Below are 18,106 nucleotides of genomic sequence, written 5' to 3'. Positions count from 1 at the left end.
TGATGACCCCGATGATATTTTTCTTCTAAGTTTGCTGCCAGAGTTTAGGGAGGTTAAAACAAACAAGGGTCAGCTGAAACTAACATTATTGAGCACTATTTTAAATTGGGACAGCAGCCAATCACATTTTCACCCTCCCACCCAATCATACCACTCCATCCCACCCCACCACAACCCTTACCCTTTCTACAATAACAATACTTAACCCTTAATAATTAGCCTTTAAATTATTAGTTTAAAAAATATATTGTTTTCTTATGTATTCAATGTATGTTTCTTAATGCATCCATTGTTCACAAACATTATTGATTAATTTATGCCCAGATAAATAAATAAAAATATACTTATTATCTAAAGCTTGTCTGTCTCATTTACCTTATTGCAATAACCAATCTTTGTTTAGCTTCTATTGGCTCTCTGTATGTGGTCCTCTGTTTGGTAAGATCTACTCCCACATAGGACAGCACTTCTTCCAATTGGGCGGCGCTCATTCTAAAATAATTATGGAACCGGCTGCTGTCGCGTGCCAGTTCCTGCACAAGGTTGCAGTAGTCCCCCTGCTGCTTCCGTGCCTGGTTTAGAGGAAGGACCCATTGCCTCGTTCTGGCTCTCTGCTGAAGGAGAAGGACAGCTGCCACCCTCCCCTTCTTTAGCTCCTGTCTTCTGAGAAATGGCCCTGTTTGAAAACAACAAAGACAAGAGTCTGTAGGGGAAGTAGTTTCATTGGTGGATGGCGAGCCTACTCTAGTCACATCCCTAAGATGACCATAGACCATCAGAATCTTGTGAAACTCCACGAGTCAGACCCAGAGGGGGTCTACTACCACTGTGTAGCATAGAACCCGTGGCATCTTGGGTAGTTGTCTTTTAATCCTGATTTAATCCTGATTTAAGCAGTTTGAGAATTTAGAAGGCTTTTATTTTGAAATGCCACATCAGAATCTCGTGAAACTCCACAGGTCAGACCCAGAGGGGGTCTACTACCACTCTGTAGCATAGAACCCGTGGCATCTTGGGTAGTTCTTTTAATCCGATTTAATCCTGATTTAAGCAGTTTTGATACTTGAGAAGGCTTTTATTTTGAAATGCCACATCAGAATCTCATGAAACTCCACGGGTCAGACCCAGAGGGGGTCTACTACCACTGTGTAGCATCCGTGGCATCTTGGGTAGTTTTCTTTTAATCCTGATTTAAGCAGTTTGAGACTTTAGAAGGCTTTTATTTTGAAATGCCACATCAGAATCTCGTGAAACTCCACAGGTCAGACCAAGAGGGGGTCTACTACCACTGTGTAGCATAGAACCCATGGCATCTTGGGTAGTTTTCTTTTAAACCTGATTTAAGCAGTTTGAGACTTTAGAAGGCTTTTATTTTGAAATGCCACATCAGAATCTCGTGAAACTCCACGAGTCAGACCGGGAGGGGGTCTACTACCACTGTGTTGTATAGAATCCGTGACATTTTGGGTAGTTCTTTTAATCTTGATTCAATCCCGATTTGAACCGTTTTTTCCGTTTTTGACCGGATAATTCCAAACGGGTTCTGAGAAACGGGTTCTAACTTCAGCGTCGTTTTGTCTTTGGCATGTGAGGCCATGGTATAAGTGGGATAATCAACGAGTAGGTGTGCGTTAAACTGTTTTAAGGAACTTCGCGGAGGCAACCACCCTCTGCTGCGCGTCGGGTGGTTCTTCGCCTCCCCGTCGTGCCTTAATTAAGCATTCTACAACGGAGACTTTGGATACTTGATTCTGATTGGCTAGCAGCCGTGGTAAAATACTCTGTAACCCACGGCTGCGACCGCATAACAATTAGTATTAATGCGCCATCAATCGCATTGACGAGGCCATTGATAAAATCAAGCGGTAGGCTATGCTTTGGTAGCAACCACTCGCAGCAACCTCGCCTTTTTCGTATCACAAAAACGCACTCATCAGTCCGACTCCCAACACTTCCACACCCCTACCAGCAAAAACGAGTGCTCTGGAGAACTGTTTTAATAACTGCACCATAGCTGGAAATATTCAAATAAACGTGAACCACCCGAATTATGCTTTATGGCTTATGTGAACAAGGCCAACCCAAATAGGCGAGATAGCCTGTGTTGCCTGGCAACCATTTAATTCAGAACGAGAAAATAACTTGCCTGATATAAAATGGGCACCGCAAACGCGGGCATTTCTCATTATGTCCTCAGTCCAGTCCGTAAGCAAGCCACAGGCGACTCCAGTTCTGAAAAAGTCGGTTTCCTCTTGAAATTAATAAAGTTTGCCACTAGAGCGCCGATTTGTACACCCATAGACGCAACAGCCAGACATCTAGATGGTATACAAAATACTAGTCTTTGCACTAAAATACGTCTCGCTCTGAATTCGTCCGTCTCCCCCTGCTTCTGTTTCAGGAATGCGCGCGCATACTTGTGCTGACGAAGGTTGTAAAAGGGTCTATAATGAACAAATATGACCCACGCTTATGGGCGGTGGCTCTACCACATAATTTCAATAACTGACATAGAACCACCAGGTAACCGCATTTTTACATAGCTTCTATAACATCCAGGGACAAAAAAATGTCCATACCACAAGTTTTGAACTCTAAACAAATATGACCCATGCTTGTTTATTTATGGGCAATGGCTCTATACCACATAAATCCAATAACTGACATAGCACCACTAGGTCAGTAGAATCAATTTGACTGATGGACTTGGTGGCATCCGTAGTTCATTCTTTTGTTGCCAAAATGCGCACTGTCTATAATAGACTCTTTTCTGTGAAACGGCATCATCCTGTTTCGACATTGCGCACGCATCGCTATAATGACACCGGTCAATAGATGTATTTGATTGATCTGGACCTGGTGGCATTCGTAGTTCATTCTTTTGTTGCCAGAATGGGCACACTTAATTGTTTACTTATCACTGCACATAAATTCAATAACTGACAAACAACCAACAGGTAACCGCATTTTTACATAGCTTCGATAACATCCAGTGACAAAAAACTGTCCACAACGCGAGTTTTTAACCCACGAGTTAATTTTGAGTTTTTAACCCCGTCTTTTGTTTTGATGTTCTGGGACCACTGCCTTTTGTGGTAGCAGCACAGAACTGCAGGTCAACAATGCCAAGACACCGGACAATGGGACATGGCTCTTCTAGCTGCTCTGGCTTACAGCCAACGGCACCCATGGGTGCGTTGGTTTACAGCCACGCAAAAAAAAACAATGTACCGTGATGAAGCTAATGTTTGCGCAAAGGGGAATTGGCTGTGGCCCACATGACTTGTATTTCCGAATTGAAGGCTGGCGTGACCGCAGTAAAAAATGGGAGGGGGCTGGGGAGTATTTTTATTTTATTTTATAAAGGTCCATAGAAGTCAAATCAATCATCAAAACATCTAGAGAATGGTTACAGAATTGAGGTTCTAGACCCTTACTAATAACTGTCTCATGAGTTAGCCTTAAGCCTTGAGCCTGGCACCTTCGTAATGAATGACCCCCTCTGGGTCTGACTCCCCATCAGTATTTTTTAACAGCTTAAAATGCAAACAGTACCAGTTGTGGACTTTGGGAAAACCCGGACTCTGTGGAGCGCCCAGCCAGGGTTAGGTTCCACACAGCTCTTTATCCGTTGGCTGACTTTGTTCATTGGCCAGGAACACATCTGCAACTGTGAGTGAAACCATGTTAGTACCCGCTTCCCTGTACAATTGAAAAGTAGCACACCAATCAGAAACATTGTTCACACAAACATGTTCTTACCCCCTCCTTTTTGGAGAGCCAGGATACTGGGACAACCGACAGTGTCCTCCCCCAGAAACTCCACGCTGCAATACAGTCTGCCCAATAAACAAAAAAGATTAAGGTTATAAACACATAAGGACCCTATGGGAAAGTGGGCAGACGGGAAGAAGCGACTAAAACTGAACAATTCAACAAGTCATTACAGCCGATAAGTAATTAGTGACACGCCACTATTCTATTCTTTTTTTTTTTAATTCTCTGCCGGCATCTGCCGAGGACAGATGCGGTCAATCATCAGTGTGGGAAACATGAAGCTAGTTTAGGCATAAGCCACTGCAGTGCACAGATTAAATGTATAAGGCCCGTGAATCACGCGTTACTACTCGCAGTTTTAACAGGAACGGCTGTTTTTGACTCGTGAACTCCAACAATACACACCGATACTACTAATGTGGCAAACAAAGCTGCCTCCATCTTTGTTTCGAGCTAACGTTATTGTCCATGGTACCCCGCTTACCTCGTGGGTGGCATCGTTCTCAGTCTCCCACTTTCCAGACAAATGGAAAATATATAAAGCATTATCTTGGCTTCGTCTTCACTGTTGCCTATGTAATATTAGCCTAAGATTCGTGATGGCCTTAGAAAGCCTGACACGAGCGAGCTCCCAATGTGAGTCTCAAATTCAGCAGAGTCAAACAAACAATTCACATTTCCCTCAGTAGAGCGGCCATTTTAGAGTAACGTTAACTTACACAAACTACCAGCTCAGACCGTTCGCTTATGTTTCTGCAAATGTTCGCGGCGAACACAAAACCAGCAGTAACAGAAAAAAGGTTTGCAATAGTTTGTCGGAGTATTTGCAATATTGTCTAAACGTTACCCAAGTTCGGGCCTTGACTTAGCTAGCTAACACTTGGTAGCGTGCTAGCTAGCATTAGCTAACGTTAGCTAGCTATCATTAGGCTTCCAATTCCTGAACTTAGTTTAGCGTGCAGGTTATGAGTTACTTCTGTTTACTTAAATCGTATATTACCGGTAAGTAAACAAATAAATAGCTAAACCAACAGTCAAATCAATGTAATTTGATGAGAAAAAAAACCCAGAGGTGACGTTAGCTAGATAACTTACCAGAGATGAAGTGCGCACCACACAAAAAAGTGTTTGTTGGTCCCCAATCTGCTCTCTGTATGGCTTTAAACCACAGCTTTCGGCGGTTCCTTTGAAAAGGGTGACATCTCGAGGGGATGCTGAAGAATCTGAGGCCATCATCTTGTCCTTTTCTGTTTGTACAGTTCACAGCACAGCAGTTTTGAGGCATAATTAGCTACATGAAACAGAGCTCCTGGCTACTGTGGCTAGCGAGTTCGTTTGCCTTTTTGCCTAGAGGCTGTGTGCGCACTCTGCTGTGACGTAGGCGGCGAACCCATCTATAGGGAGGGAAAGTAATCTCGTCGCCCCCTAGTGGTAGCGTTCCATAATGCAGAGAGAATGAATGGGATTTCTCATGGACACGTCTTTTGAAAAATTATATCTTGGTCGACACCGAAAAGTTAGTAGAATGCCTTAAACGGCAAATACTTGGAGACAAACTTTATTGATTCTGCTGATCATAGTTGATTTTCAATCACAATCCGAATTATATTAAATAATTAGCTGTGACTATGAAAATGTAAAACTAAAGTCCAGTTGCTCATGAGGGTGTCATTTAAAGGTGCTCTCCCTCCAGCTCTGTTTTCAGCAAGGGGGCATAAACCGTTAGTAGATTAGAAAAGAAACATCAAATTGTGTGCAGGTTGAGGCAGTTTGACAGGTCATTCCAATCATTTCAGTTGGTCAGAAGTGTGATTGGTTGTTCTGTTTTTATCTGTATTGAGCATTCATGTGTCAAATCTCTTATTTCATTGATTACATTCCGGAGGAGATGGCACCTTTAAACACATGATTTCCACCATGGGTCGCAGTCATAGAGAATCCTGCCTACTTTTTTTTAAATTAATGAATAAGCATTCAATTTATAACAAACAGGGAAATATACAATCAATAACATTTCTAAGATGAGTTATTAACCTCAACGTACAGTACAATATGAAGGATATAAGCGAAAATGTAAAAAAAAAAAGAAGAAAAAAGACAGGAGCAGTTTGGCAAAGAATCCTTCTACTTCAACTGTGAACCAAGCAAGCAGTGACGTCACGGGATAGCCCGATTGCTAGCCTAATAGGACTGGAATACACGTTATGTAATGACGTTGCAGGGACCCATGTTGCCAATGTTTCTGCAACGTTGCAGTAAAGTCTAATTAGACTTAGGAGGGTAAAGATATTTTCGACCATAGATGGACGTTGTCACAACATCGCCTGATGGTAACGTTGGCAACTTACCTAAGTACAACTTATGTGCAACGTTGCTGCAACCCACTGTGTTAGTAGGGTTGTTAGAGGTGGGAAGCAAACCTCAAACATCACACTACATTCATTTTGGACCTGTTTAAACTTGTCAAATTATTAATTCATGGGATAATCTTTTTTTGGTGTGGAGGGGGGGGCAGACAGGTGCAGAATACTTGTATTAGCTCTGTTGTTGTTGTTATTGTTATCTACAATAGAGTATCTAAGCGGAATCAGAAAGAGAAAATCCCCATGGGACCTTAAATCTGAAAAAAATATGAACGGTAGGGAACGGCGTGAGAAAAATAATTCCATTCGGTTGGGACCTCAGCCAATCAGATCAATCTGTTGCTGGAGGAGGTGGTCCTCCAGGAAATCTGGGTTTTATGATCACTGACCCGTACAGTATCCAATGAGAACATATTGTATCAAAATGAGAATGCTAACACTTAAAAAAAAAAAAAAGTTTTAGTTTAAAACAAAAAATGTTTTGCCAGGCCGGAAGACCTAGGCATTTGCCTACTCTGCCTATAGGAGACACCGGCCCTGCACCAAAACCTTGTAAAGCCAATCTCGCATGACAGCTCTTACAGAACTGACTAACTCTCCTTTCGCATAGCTGCAGCAATCAATATGTCCAGAATAATAATGACGTTCACCTCTTTGAATAATTTTAAACTCGTTCTGGAATAACTAGGCTACTTTACAGTCTTGCAAAAAACTGTGACTTTCTTGACTTGTAAAATTATGTTTTAAATTGACAAACATCATATGTGTATGGTCATGGCACAATTCAAACGGGATCAGGAAATTATTTGTTCATCACTGTTCACTACCTGACATATTTTTTCCCCAATAAGGTCCCATGGTACAGCTTTTCCAGTTTCCGATTAAGCATTCTATAGGCCTATCACCATTAATATTCATGAATAGCGATCACTGAAGAAGAGTTCTCTGGTCCTTGGGTTCACTGAGTTCTCTAGTCCTTGGATGTGGCTGATCGAAAAAGCACTATAGACTATACACTACATTTCCCACACCACCTTCAGTGGCCACCTTCACAGACTTGCCTCCCAATTAGGATTGTGGCGTCACTATCAGAAGACAAGACACGCCTTTTTAGTAGGTGACGCAATCTAGGGAAAGTGTATGGAGGGGGAGGGGTTGTCCCGTCGGCACGCGCAGACAGCAGGGAGCAGCTGCAGCAGGAGGACCAGACAACATTTCACTGCATTGCAAGTCACATATTCCTATTTAGCCTAAAATTCTAGAACAACACTGTATCAACGACATCCAAAATGGTTGATCGCGAGCAACTGGTGCAGAAAGCCAGGCTGGCTGAACAGGCAGAGAGATATGATGATATGGCAGCTGCCATGAAATCGGTAAGTTCTGCTCTGGAATCATATTTATGGTATGAATCAAGTTGTCATAAATAACCTCAACCATCTTACGTTTGTTGTATTGTGTCTAAAATATGTAAATTATTTACATTTTCAAATCTATTTACCTAGGCTACTTTATCCAATTCGACTTCCAATTACAATAAAATATACACTTAAGCCTATATTATTCAAATCTGGGTCTATTTTACGAATGTGAATGATGTGTTTATTTAAATATTGACTGATAAGGCCAAATAGTAACTAGAACGTGTTTGCCTTCCCCCTCCCCCCAACCCGACAATCAGCTGGAGGCGCACTAATGCGGACTGTTTGATCTTGGGGCGGTTCCTTTTGCCAGGTTTCTGATCGGCCACACAGCATGGTTGAAGAAATAGACAATATATGGACACTTATTATCAAGATGAGATAGAGAGAGAGAGAGAGAGAGAGAAAAGATCAGCCAGGGAACGTAGAATTGTTCGCGTCAAGCGCTTATGGATAGATTAACCAGAGGACCACCAGTGTAACTATTACTGCTGCCATGATGTGAGAGACATCGTTGGTAAAATGTCCCAGCAGTTGTGATTCTGATATCAGTTTAGACAAGCCCCCTTGTTATGGCTCTCCATTATTGGGCATTGGTCGTGTTGTGGCTATCCTATTATTATTATTATAATTATAATTATTATTAGGCCAATTATTATTATCAGGCCTATTATTATTATTATTGGTGGTCGACTGTAAGAAAAACAATCAAGCGCAGAATTGGCTTCAAAACCACCCACTTTACGCACCGTGCTTTATGTACGCAGCCTGCAACGTTGGTTGCGTGTCGATTCAATCGATTTGGACCACATATCTTGCCTGTAAAATAGGCACGTTTCATTTTGCAAACGTGGGCGGCAGCAGAAATTCTTCCAGAACGTTCTGCGCTTGTCATATTGCAGTGAATGTAGGCTACAGACTGCTCGTATAGTTCTATCGCGTACACCTAGTAGCAGCGGCATCCTTGTTCCCCCGACCTCTTTCGGCAAGCCTAGCAGGATCTCTCACAAGCGCTGTTGCAGCGTGTGCCAAGGTGCAGCATCCATATTGCACCATTTCAAACCCAGCCCTTTAGTTGGTAGCAGAATTGGTGAACGCATACCTTATATAGTTTAGCTGTGCCCCCAATGCAGTAGAAACCAGATGTGTCATGCTTGCTCTATTGATGAGGCCTATGGGCATACCTACATCCACATTCTATAATGCAGTCTGACTCAGATCCTGCTCCACTTCATACAATATTACACTAGAAACTCGTCACTGAGGCCAGCTTTTAGGAGAGTATGTCATACTAGGCACAACCACATAGGGGCTGGGCTGGGAACAAGCCTGGGATTAGTGCACATACATCTATGTTAAAACAGCATGACATCAGAATTCAGTCATAATGGTCAAATGGAGTGTGTGACATGCAATGCAAACGAGCGTTCTCCAGGCCCAGGCGGTTGTAATGTCACAGGGGGCCTTGGCTCCGCCTCTCTGATTTATGCCAAGTCAGAGCGGGCCACCGCCTCCCTGGGCTTGGACGGCTGGGCGCGCTGCAGCAGCGGGGTGTGTCTGCTGCCTCGCCCATTAGCTGAGGGGAATCCCTCGCCACTGCAGTCATGGTAACCGCCCAGTGGCGGCTGAACAAAAAACCAGCGGGATGACAGAGGCACAGACCGAAGCGTTTCCTTGAAACCTGTGTAATGGTGAAATGTTAGTCACTCACTGACTCAACTCCTATTCCATTGCTACTATGTCAGAATCATAGCCTTGTGATGAGTAGTGTGATCATGGTGATTTTTACCACCTCCTCCTCTGACACGAAAACAGGATTATTTTGATGTGTCATTCTGTCAGATTCACCTGAGATTTGAATAAAATGAGTCTGAATTGAGGATTGGGATTAACTACGCTACCAAAGTAGGAGTTCGAAGTGATTAAGTACTGTAATACATCAATAACAAGTGTTACAACCATCGTTATATATACATTATGTTTGTATGTAGGCTGCACAACCCCTCAGTAACGGTTTGAACTTGAGGTTGATGCCATCCAGACACAGGAACTGTCCACATGTGGAGCCCCAAGGTGAAACAGCTATGCTATTCATCCCTGGGGATAATGCGTTCAGTTCCTATGATGTCATGTTGCCTCTAGCATGTGTTCTCTCACCATCTTAGAAAGTGACTCAGAGCGTGTATGTACCAGCATGCCATTCATATTTGGCTTGCAGTGCACCCCACTTGGTACACGGCCGGATATGAAAGGCAAGAAGCCTTTCTCTAGTTAGTGAGTTAGTGTGTGTAAAATCATGGTTCTGTGCTGTGTCATGTGAATGATTTAGCCTCATCACTTTAACAGAGGGTCTCTCATCCCGCACAAATCTGGACCTGGCCTAAAAACACCATTGCAGTAGCTAGGCCTCCTGTTTTTTTCATACTTTTTGAGTTATAAACCTTGTATATGTTTTATTTTTAGAAGCCTGCAGGGGCTGCAATGGAGAAAAAAAAATCAATGGAAATCTGCAGTATATATATATGGTTATATAACAAAAAGCTACTTGAAGCAACCCCCCCCCCCCTCCACACACACACTCCATCCCCACTCTACCAGTAACACGCCCTCTCTCTCTCTCTCTCTGCCTTAACTAGCCATCCCCACTCGTTGCGCTTGTGACGTCAGGTGGTGCAGGCCACCTTTGAGTTCTGCAGCCTGGGATTGGGTGGGCAGGGAGGTTGTCACATCAGCTGAGGAGAGAGAGAAGAAAAAGGGAAAGCAAATTAATGTGCCGTGATTGAGGGCGAGAGATGCAGAGTTAAGGGCCAAGACTGAATCTTCATTCTTGAGTCACACCAACCATTGGTGGGTGTTGTTCTGTAGTTCGTGAATGGCTATAGAATGGAGCAAAATGAGAGAAAGGTCATTCATAGTTTCCGCCTCCATACTTTACCACTCAGGCCGACCTCACTTCCCCAATCCTAACCTCCCCTTGCTAGTTTTTCAATCTTTTACTACAGTGAATGCTAGTGGCCACGTAGAGACCAATCAGGCAGAGACAACCGACTGTATATCCTGTGCTTTTGTTGGGTTTTCATGCACGGTTGTTTGGAAGTTGACAGCCCTGTGTAGGGATGAGTCACGAGAGAGCGAGGGCGATTGATGAGCTTTATGGGCAGACAGAGAGCTCTATTGTGAGTCCTGCACCACAGCTTCCGTCAAGCCTTTCTGGCCAGCGCGCAGGCTGCTTAAACAAAGGCATCCATGTTTTTACAGAGGGCTCGTTTAGGGGTTGTTTTTCTGACCTCTCTGGTGCTCTGGCTTTGCCTGGCGCTGGTAATCTAGAGACTGTAGGTGAGAGATGGCCCTAGTTTGCCTCCACTTTGATGTCTCATAAATACAGTATCTTCAGCTAAATTGATACTGGTAGTAGTTCTTAGGATCCAGTTGGTTAAATGATTTAGTCAATTTTGATCCGTCCAAAAGAGAATGTTGTGCTCAATAGTCTTGTCTTTTTCAGTGAACATGACAATCAAAGTACAGAGGTCATTTATATGGCAGTCATTACGTTTATGATGCCTTATGATGGAAACGCATGACACCTATGATGTTCAGCTATTCATTGTTAATACTAGTTGTTAACTGAAGTGTATAAAGTATATTATTGTGCTTGCTTTGTTGTGATGTCCCGCTTGAAATCATCATAGCCTACATTTTGTGAGAAGATTAATTGACTGCAACAGAGGGGTTACAGCAAAAGGGGAAAATGTCATTATGTGTGACATGCAAAATGTTCTCTGGAGGGAGTGGTCTTAAACTGAAGGGGCAGCTGCTTTCAACATGAGTGAGTGGACTGTAGTGAAGGCCTGTTAGCTCAATGTCTCCAGTCGTGGAGACACTGTGAGTCTGGCACACAAAACAAAGTAGAGCTCTTAGTTTCCATGGAAACTGTAGATTGTATAATATATACAGTATTGCTCTTTGCCCTTTGGCCCCTCCCTGTGATGAGCAAGTTATGTCTCCAAAAGGGGAGAGTTGACTTCAGCTTTCAGTAAGGGTAGGGGGAAATGCTGTCTTGCCATTGTTACTAGGTTACGGAATGAATTCAGGCTATTGCATTATAATGAAGACAGTAAAGGTGTTAGATCTGTGCATTGGACTACTTTATCATAGGAGGTAGGTCTCCAGTATGCATGAATGGGTATAGAACCAAGAAGTCCAAAATGCTGACCCAAATTCCTATCATTAGGCACAACCTCATGGTCCAAGGCCAATCTTTGGGCAATTCTCAAGCAGGGCTGCCATCACAGTATCAGGGTTCCATACCACCTCCACCACACGAAGAGCAGCTTGACAGAAATCACTGTAGAACAGAGGCTACTTGAACAATACAATATGATTTCAGGAAAGACGAGCAGTGGAGGCGATGTCATCAGGTTTGAAAAGATTGATACGAACGGTTTTGTCTATTAGATTGGGGCGTGACTCATCAATATCCTGCCCTGATTCTATTCATAACCCAACTTGGCTGGTTAGGAGACAGAGATGATGCAGCATAAAACAGGGGTGGAAAATGGAGCCGCAGACTGGCGCTATAGCCTGTAGAGAGGGAGAGATGAGGAAGATTACAGAATAAAGAATGGCGAGCCATCTCCTCCCCACTTGTGCAAATTAGATTTTCTATGGAAAGATAACAGGGGTGATTTAGATGTCAGTGAGACAGTCACAAGAGGACTGGTACAAGTAGAGTGGGATCTCCACATTTGCCTCTGAGAAGAGCTCATGTTTTGTAAACATAAGACAGGCTGAATTACCACATCACGCCATCAGTCAAGGACGTGTGAAATTAAACAAATTTAATTAAGAGGCTTACAATTTGTTATCATGGTAGCTATTGTGATGACGTCATTACCCATTTCAATTAAATTTGTGAATTTGTTTGTATTGGCTTTTTCAATAGCTGACATGAGCAGTAGGCTACTGGTGAGATTCCTCTGAAGCAAGGTTAGTGTGCTTTTAGGTTTGGTAGTCAAGTGCGGAACTTCGAAGACTTCATCTTCAAACACTAAGCAGTCTTTTTTTCCCCAGCACCACTCAGCCAAGAGCACAGCATCTTAAAGCAAGCAATCAAGTCGGCTTAGTTCTGTGCATCTCAGATTTTTGTGTATGTAAAGCCACAATGCGTTTTTAATGCTTATCGGTTGAGGTATAGATCAAGGAGGCCTCATTGTCGGCTCGGTATTCAGAGGGGTCTGCAAGGAAGTATTTGCTGCACGCAGCATAGTGGCAGTGGGGACAAAGGGATTACATTCTCTAGTCAGACTCAGGCCTGTGGAAACAAAACAAAACAAAACAAGCATTCAGAGCCGGAGAAAGCCAATGAGCAGCAACCTCACAGGGAATGATGTCAGCTTGCTACAGGCGTGGTTCTGTCCGCAGGCTGCAATGATAGGGATCTCTGATCATGGAATGAACCATCTCTGTCCGTGTTTAACGATGGTGTGAATCGTTAAAGATAATGTGCTTCCATATGGTTTCAGTGGTATTATTTTGGGCTACAGACAAAACATGGCGTCAAATACAGTAATGTCTGGATAAACAAGTGCAATCTGAAAAGATGTAACTGTTAAATGAAACTAGCACAACCTTAACCTGACCTTCCCTTCTCTCTCCCCCAGGTGACGGAGTTGAACGAAGCCCTGTCCAATGAGGAGAGGAACCTGCTCTCCGTGGCCTATAAGAACGTTGTGGGCGCGCGGCGCTCGTCCTGGCGCGTCATCTCCAGCATCGAGCAGAAGACATCGGCAGACGGCAACGAGAAAAAGATGGAGATGGTGCGGGCGTACCGAGAGAAGATCGAGAAGGAGCTGGAGGCCGTGTGCCAGGATGTGCTCAACCTCCTGGACAACTTCCTGATCAAGAACTGCAACGAGACACAACACGAGAGCAAGGTGTTCTACCTGAAGATGAAGGGCGACTACTACCGCTACTTGGCCGAGGTGGCCACCGGGGAGAAGAGAGCCACGGTGGTGGAGTCCTCTGAGAAGGCGTACAGCGAGGCCCACGAGATCAGCAAAGAGCACATGCAGCCCACCCACCCCATCCGCCTGGGTCTGGCCCTCAACTACTCCGTCTTCTACTACGAGATCCAGAATGCCCCAGAGCAGGCCTGCCACCTGGCCAAGACCGCCTTCGACGACGCCATCGCCGAGCTGGACACCCTCAACGAGGACTCCTACAAAGACTCCACTCTCATCATGCAGCTGCTACGAGACAACTTGACACTGTGGACGAGCGACCAGCAAGATGACGAGGCAGGGGAGGGCAACAACTAAGAGTCCAAACTCTTGTTCCACTAAACACACAAACACGCGTGCTCACAATTGAAAACAAAAAAAATACTAAGTTCTTCGAAATTAAAAAAAAAGGGGGCCGGTGGAACATCGGCGGCCACCTTTGCCGATGATACCGCTGCTGCAGTTCTTTATTTTTCCACAATTTTAAAGTGAAAAAAAATAGAGTTAAAAGAGGAGTAAGAAGAGGGAGAGGATTTTAGTTTAAGAAATGACTTACGATAAAAATAAAAATAAACCTCCTTCTTGAGATAGCCTCTGCAACATTTGCCAGAACACCGCTAGGAGGGAAGAGGCACCGTACTGTAAGTCAGTCAGTCAATACAGCGTGGCTGTTGGGTTAGAGTGACACCCTCACACTGGCTTAGACTGTTCTTATTGTGCTAAAGGAAGTGAAGCTGTTTGTTGTACACGGTGAGGGAAGAGTGCTCAAAATCTTGAAAGGATTTTGATGCGTAAGCAAAATGAAAATCAAGATATAGGGTAAAACGCATCACCGCCATGCTAAAAAGAACATGTTAGCAAATGGGTTACCGAGAGCGAGACAAGTTGTTGAGGTAACTACCTGAGATGTACCAGAATAATGGAATCTAAGGTGCTCTATACAATGGTAATTGCGTGAAAGCTGTTTGCCTCTGTGACTCAACATACATAGCTCTGTTTTGTTCGCACTGTGTCAGATATCTGTCAAGCCCCGTCACAGTCATACTTAATAGAGGAAAACAATAAATAAGCCAAAACAGCTAGTCCCTTTCAAGATGCTATACATACTTACATAAACATTTTAAAGCACCTGAATATTGTTGTTATTATCATTATTATAATATTAATAGCAGCTTCTTGTGTTGGATGGCAGGGGTCAAACATTAGGATATGAAAACTCTTAAAGACAGGAAGGAAATGAAGCAACTTTGAAAAGTGTATTGTGTAGGAGACAATTTTATATGATAGGATGACAAAATCTTTTGCGCTAAATTATATTTATGTTTACGACAATACCTAAAATGGATTCCTAAAATAATTAATGAAGTCAACTGGAATCAGTTACTCAACTAGTGGACTGAGTAGTGTGTGTGAGCACTGGCAAAGGGAGATTCTAGAAGTAGTTTTTAGATTTTCTTTTGTGTTGATTTTTTTATCGTCAATAAATGCACTTGCCTACTGTACTGTTTCTTCAGTGTAAAACGATAACTGCTCCAATATTCTCCATAATACAATATTGTGCATGATGATGATATATTTATATACAGTAGCTTGACTTTATTAACTTATACTGTAGATGTTATGTATTCATATGAATATGAAAATTCAATTTGATTATTTGCTATTTATTACTTTTTATTGGATTGTTAGATTTTCCTTTAATCTGTGTTTTCTTCACTCCATCTGCTGAAGTACGCTATACCAAAACAGTGATTACTAACAATAGATTGATCTGTTATTGACATTTCCATGGTGGAAATTATTCATAAATAAAGGAGGACAAAGGAGGAAGGGTGAAAACCAGAAAGGTTGAAACATAACTAGACCTACAGTATTTTGTTTTCAACTGACCTTTCGGTTCATGCCTTTTCAGTGATATTATGCAGTTATGTTTCTAATATTGATCTGTTTTCCCCCCTCAGAATCAGTGTTTCTGTGAGGACTTCATGGACCATTATTTGTTTCCTCTACTTTTTACTTTCAGATTTCTTCTGATACCTAAAATATGAGTAGCTGATGGTTGAACAAGAGAGGGAAATAACGATAATAACAATGATAAACGCAAATTAAAAAGTTCCAAAGCTCTCCGCACTATATTTAAATCCTGCTATTGTTTTAATACTTACCAACTTGATAGGGCTTTGACTTTTCAAGATGAGTGTGCTTAGCATTCAATAGTGTAATTTCTGATGAATTTGTTATGACCAGTTTTCATGGTCAGGGCTGTAAAGTGTAAGCTGGGACAGACTGGTAGATAGACAGATAGATATAATTATATATTGTACACTAAATGTACCTACATATAGATTTTTCATGGTATATTATAATGGATTTAATATACTGTATTGTGTGTACAGTGTAAATTGTGAACACTGTTGATTCTGTAGTCTAGTGCAGTTGTACATTTGTTCATGCATAAGTAGATAGATGAATAGTAATTTTGAAATGGAAACAGAATGTCACTGAGATGCATGGCCCTTTGGGTGATGATGGACTGTAGTATTTTAGTGGACAGCATCTTAATGGTCATCTTAGATTGGGAGGCTCTTTGTGCTGCAGCTAATTGAATGTCTGGCATGTAGTCATCGCCGCCAGTTTTGCACGGGCATTTGAGAGTTGGTTACTTGGTTACTCTGTCCATCACAACAGTGACTCTAGGCAATATTTAGCTGTAAAATCTGCTGCTGTCATGTCGGAAAGCCCACAAGCTGGGTATCCTCAATATGACATAAAACTGTGACCCATCGGCACAGTTCAGGACCTGCTCAGCTGACCTGAAAAATAGTCATGGCACATTTTTGTCTGCTCTGGCAACACAGTGAAGTGTGATGTACTTATTATTTATGTGTCTGTTTGTTGCACCATTTGTATTTCCACCTTTCATTTGCTGATGCAACCACCTCTTTACTTTTCAATAAGCCATGGCCGCCATGTTTCACTGAGACTGAAGATGATTCATGTTTTAAGCAAATAAATCACAGTATGCTACTGTTTGACAATTTGTGCAAATGCTTAAAGAATTGATGGAGGTAAGATTATTGCGAGAGACTAAGGCACCTTTGAATTGTTTCAAGCAAACATTGGAGTAAAATGTACTTTCAACAACTATTCAACCCATGTACCTTACAATTATGATACCCCCAACGGCTGAAACCCAATGTATTCCCCTACAACGAATGCAACTGAATAAAACTGGATCCTGGATTATTTGAGCTCTGTTTGGTTGATGGCAGGTTGAACTTGACATTTTTTGATGTTCATGTGTCATATTTTATCTCTCACACACCTTGCTGGGCCATGGGCTGGGCTTTGTCTCACCTTGAAGCCAAAGTCATGCTGTATACAGTAGCTGGCTCTGCTTGATACTGTATAGAACATGTGCGCTTATATTACCTCTGCATGACATAAAGCACATTGTGCTGAATCAGGGAGAAGTGCTAGTAAGATACAGTACTGTACCTCTGAGCCCTCAAGCAGCACAAACAGCCTAACCCCCACCCTCAACGTTGAGAGCTCAATTTGCCAGTAGAGTAAAATGGAGTCAGTAGGGCATCTGTAAGCAGATTGTGTTTATTCCCTGTAGTAGTTATTGATTTCTGCAGCAGAGTCCACAGACAATCGAAAGCTGGGGAGGAGAAGACCTTTATTAAGCAGTAGAGGATTCCCACAGGGCACTGATAGCCTACGCTCTTTCAGAAAATGATTCATTCTGCTTTTCTCATGTAAGAGAGTTAGCCAATGGTGGCCAGGCCAGGGCATCGTTACTAGCCAATCCCGTAGCTGTTGCTAGGGCTAGAAAACACAGTACTTGAGAGCAGCTTGCATCTCCACACATCTCACATCTTGCATCGCCACACATCTCACATTTACAAAGGCAGGTGTGGCAGAGGAATTTTGGAAGGATGCGTTGACAATGCAGAAACAATGTATAGGGAATCCTGTTGTCCAGAATCTATTTAAAAGAAAAAATGTTTTATTCAAAACAAACATAATTTTCTCATTCTGAAAGCTGGTGATGGTGGACTGCAACAGCCTGTATTATGAAATGAATATCTCTGTCAACTTTGATCTCCTTAGCTGAGAGGGAATATATCAAATTTTTGTTTGTTTAATATTTAGGGCCCGAGCACTGGCGGTGCGAGGCCCTATTGAAATTGTAAGGATTATTATTGTTCTCCCTTCTTCTTCTTCTCCCCAAACAAATGCCTTTTTGGCGGCCTAAACATTGATGAAAACGGATGAAACTTTGCAGATACATCAGTCCCGGTGAAAAATTTGATATTTCATGGGTGATGGAAATGGGTCATGGAAATGGGTGTGGCAAAACGGCTCAAGAGTGCCCCCTGGAATATTTTAAATGGCGAGCCCCACCTTTCAGTTTGATGTAGGTGAACGAAATTCGGTGGGCATATGGAGTTCATCGAGACACACTAAAATGTCTCTTGGAGCTATACCCAACATCCAACAGGAAGTCAGCCATTTTGCTCTTAATGTGCCATTTTCCCCT

At 42.6% G+C, this 18,106-nt stretch overlaps 1 protein-coding gene across 1 annotated transcript; it reads left to right on the top strand.

Annotated features, from left to right (window-relative positions):
• Nucleotides 1-7,429: 7,429 nt before the first annotated feature.
• On the top strand, nt 7,430-13,878 carry ywhag1 (3-monooxygenase/tryptophan 5-monooxygenase activation protein, gamma polypeptide 1; the record flags this gene model as incomplete). Its single annotated transcript, XM_084449945.1, has 2 exons — nt 7,430-7,516; nt 13,222-13,878. 2 exons carry the CDS (start codon nt 7,430-7,432, stop codon nt 13,876-13,878), a joined length of 744 nt encoding a protein of 247 aa, XP_084306071.1.
• Nucleotides 13,879-18,106: the final 4,228 nt, after the last annotated feature.

This window comes from Borostomias antarcticus (genome assembly GCF_949987555.1).
Source record: "Borostomias antarcticus genome assembly, chromosome: 15".
NCBI lineage: Eukaryota > Metazoa > Chordata > Actinopteri > Stomiiformes > Stomiidae > Borostomias > Borostomias antarcticus.
The sequence above is the reverse complement of the archived record's forward strand: the minus strand, read 5'-3'. Positions and strand labels throughout refer to the sequence as shown.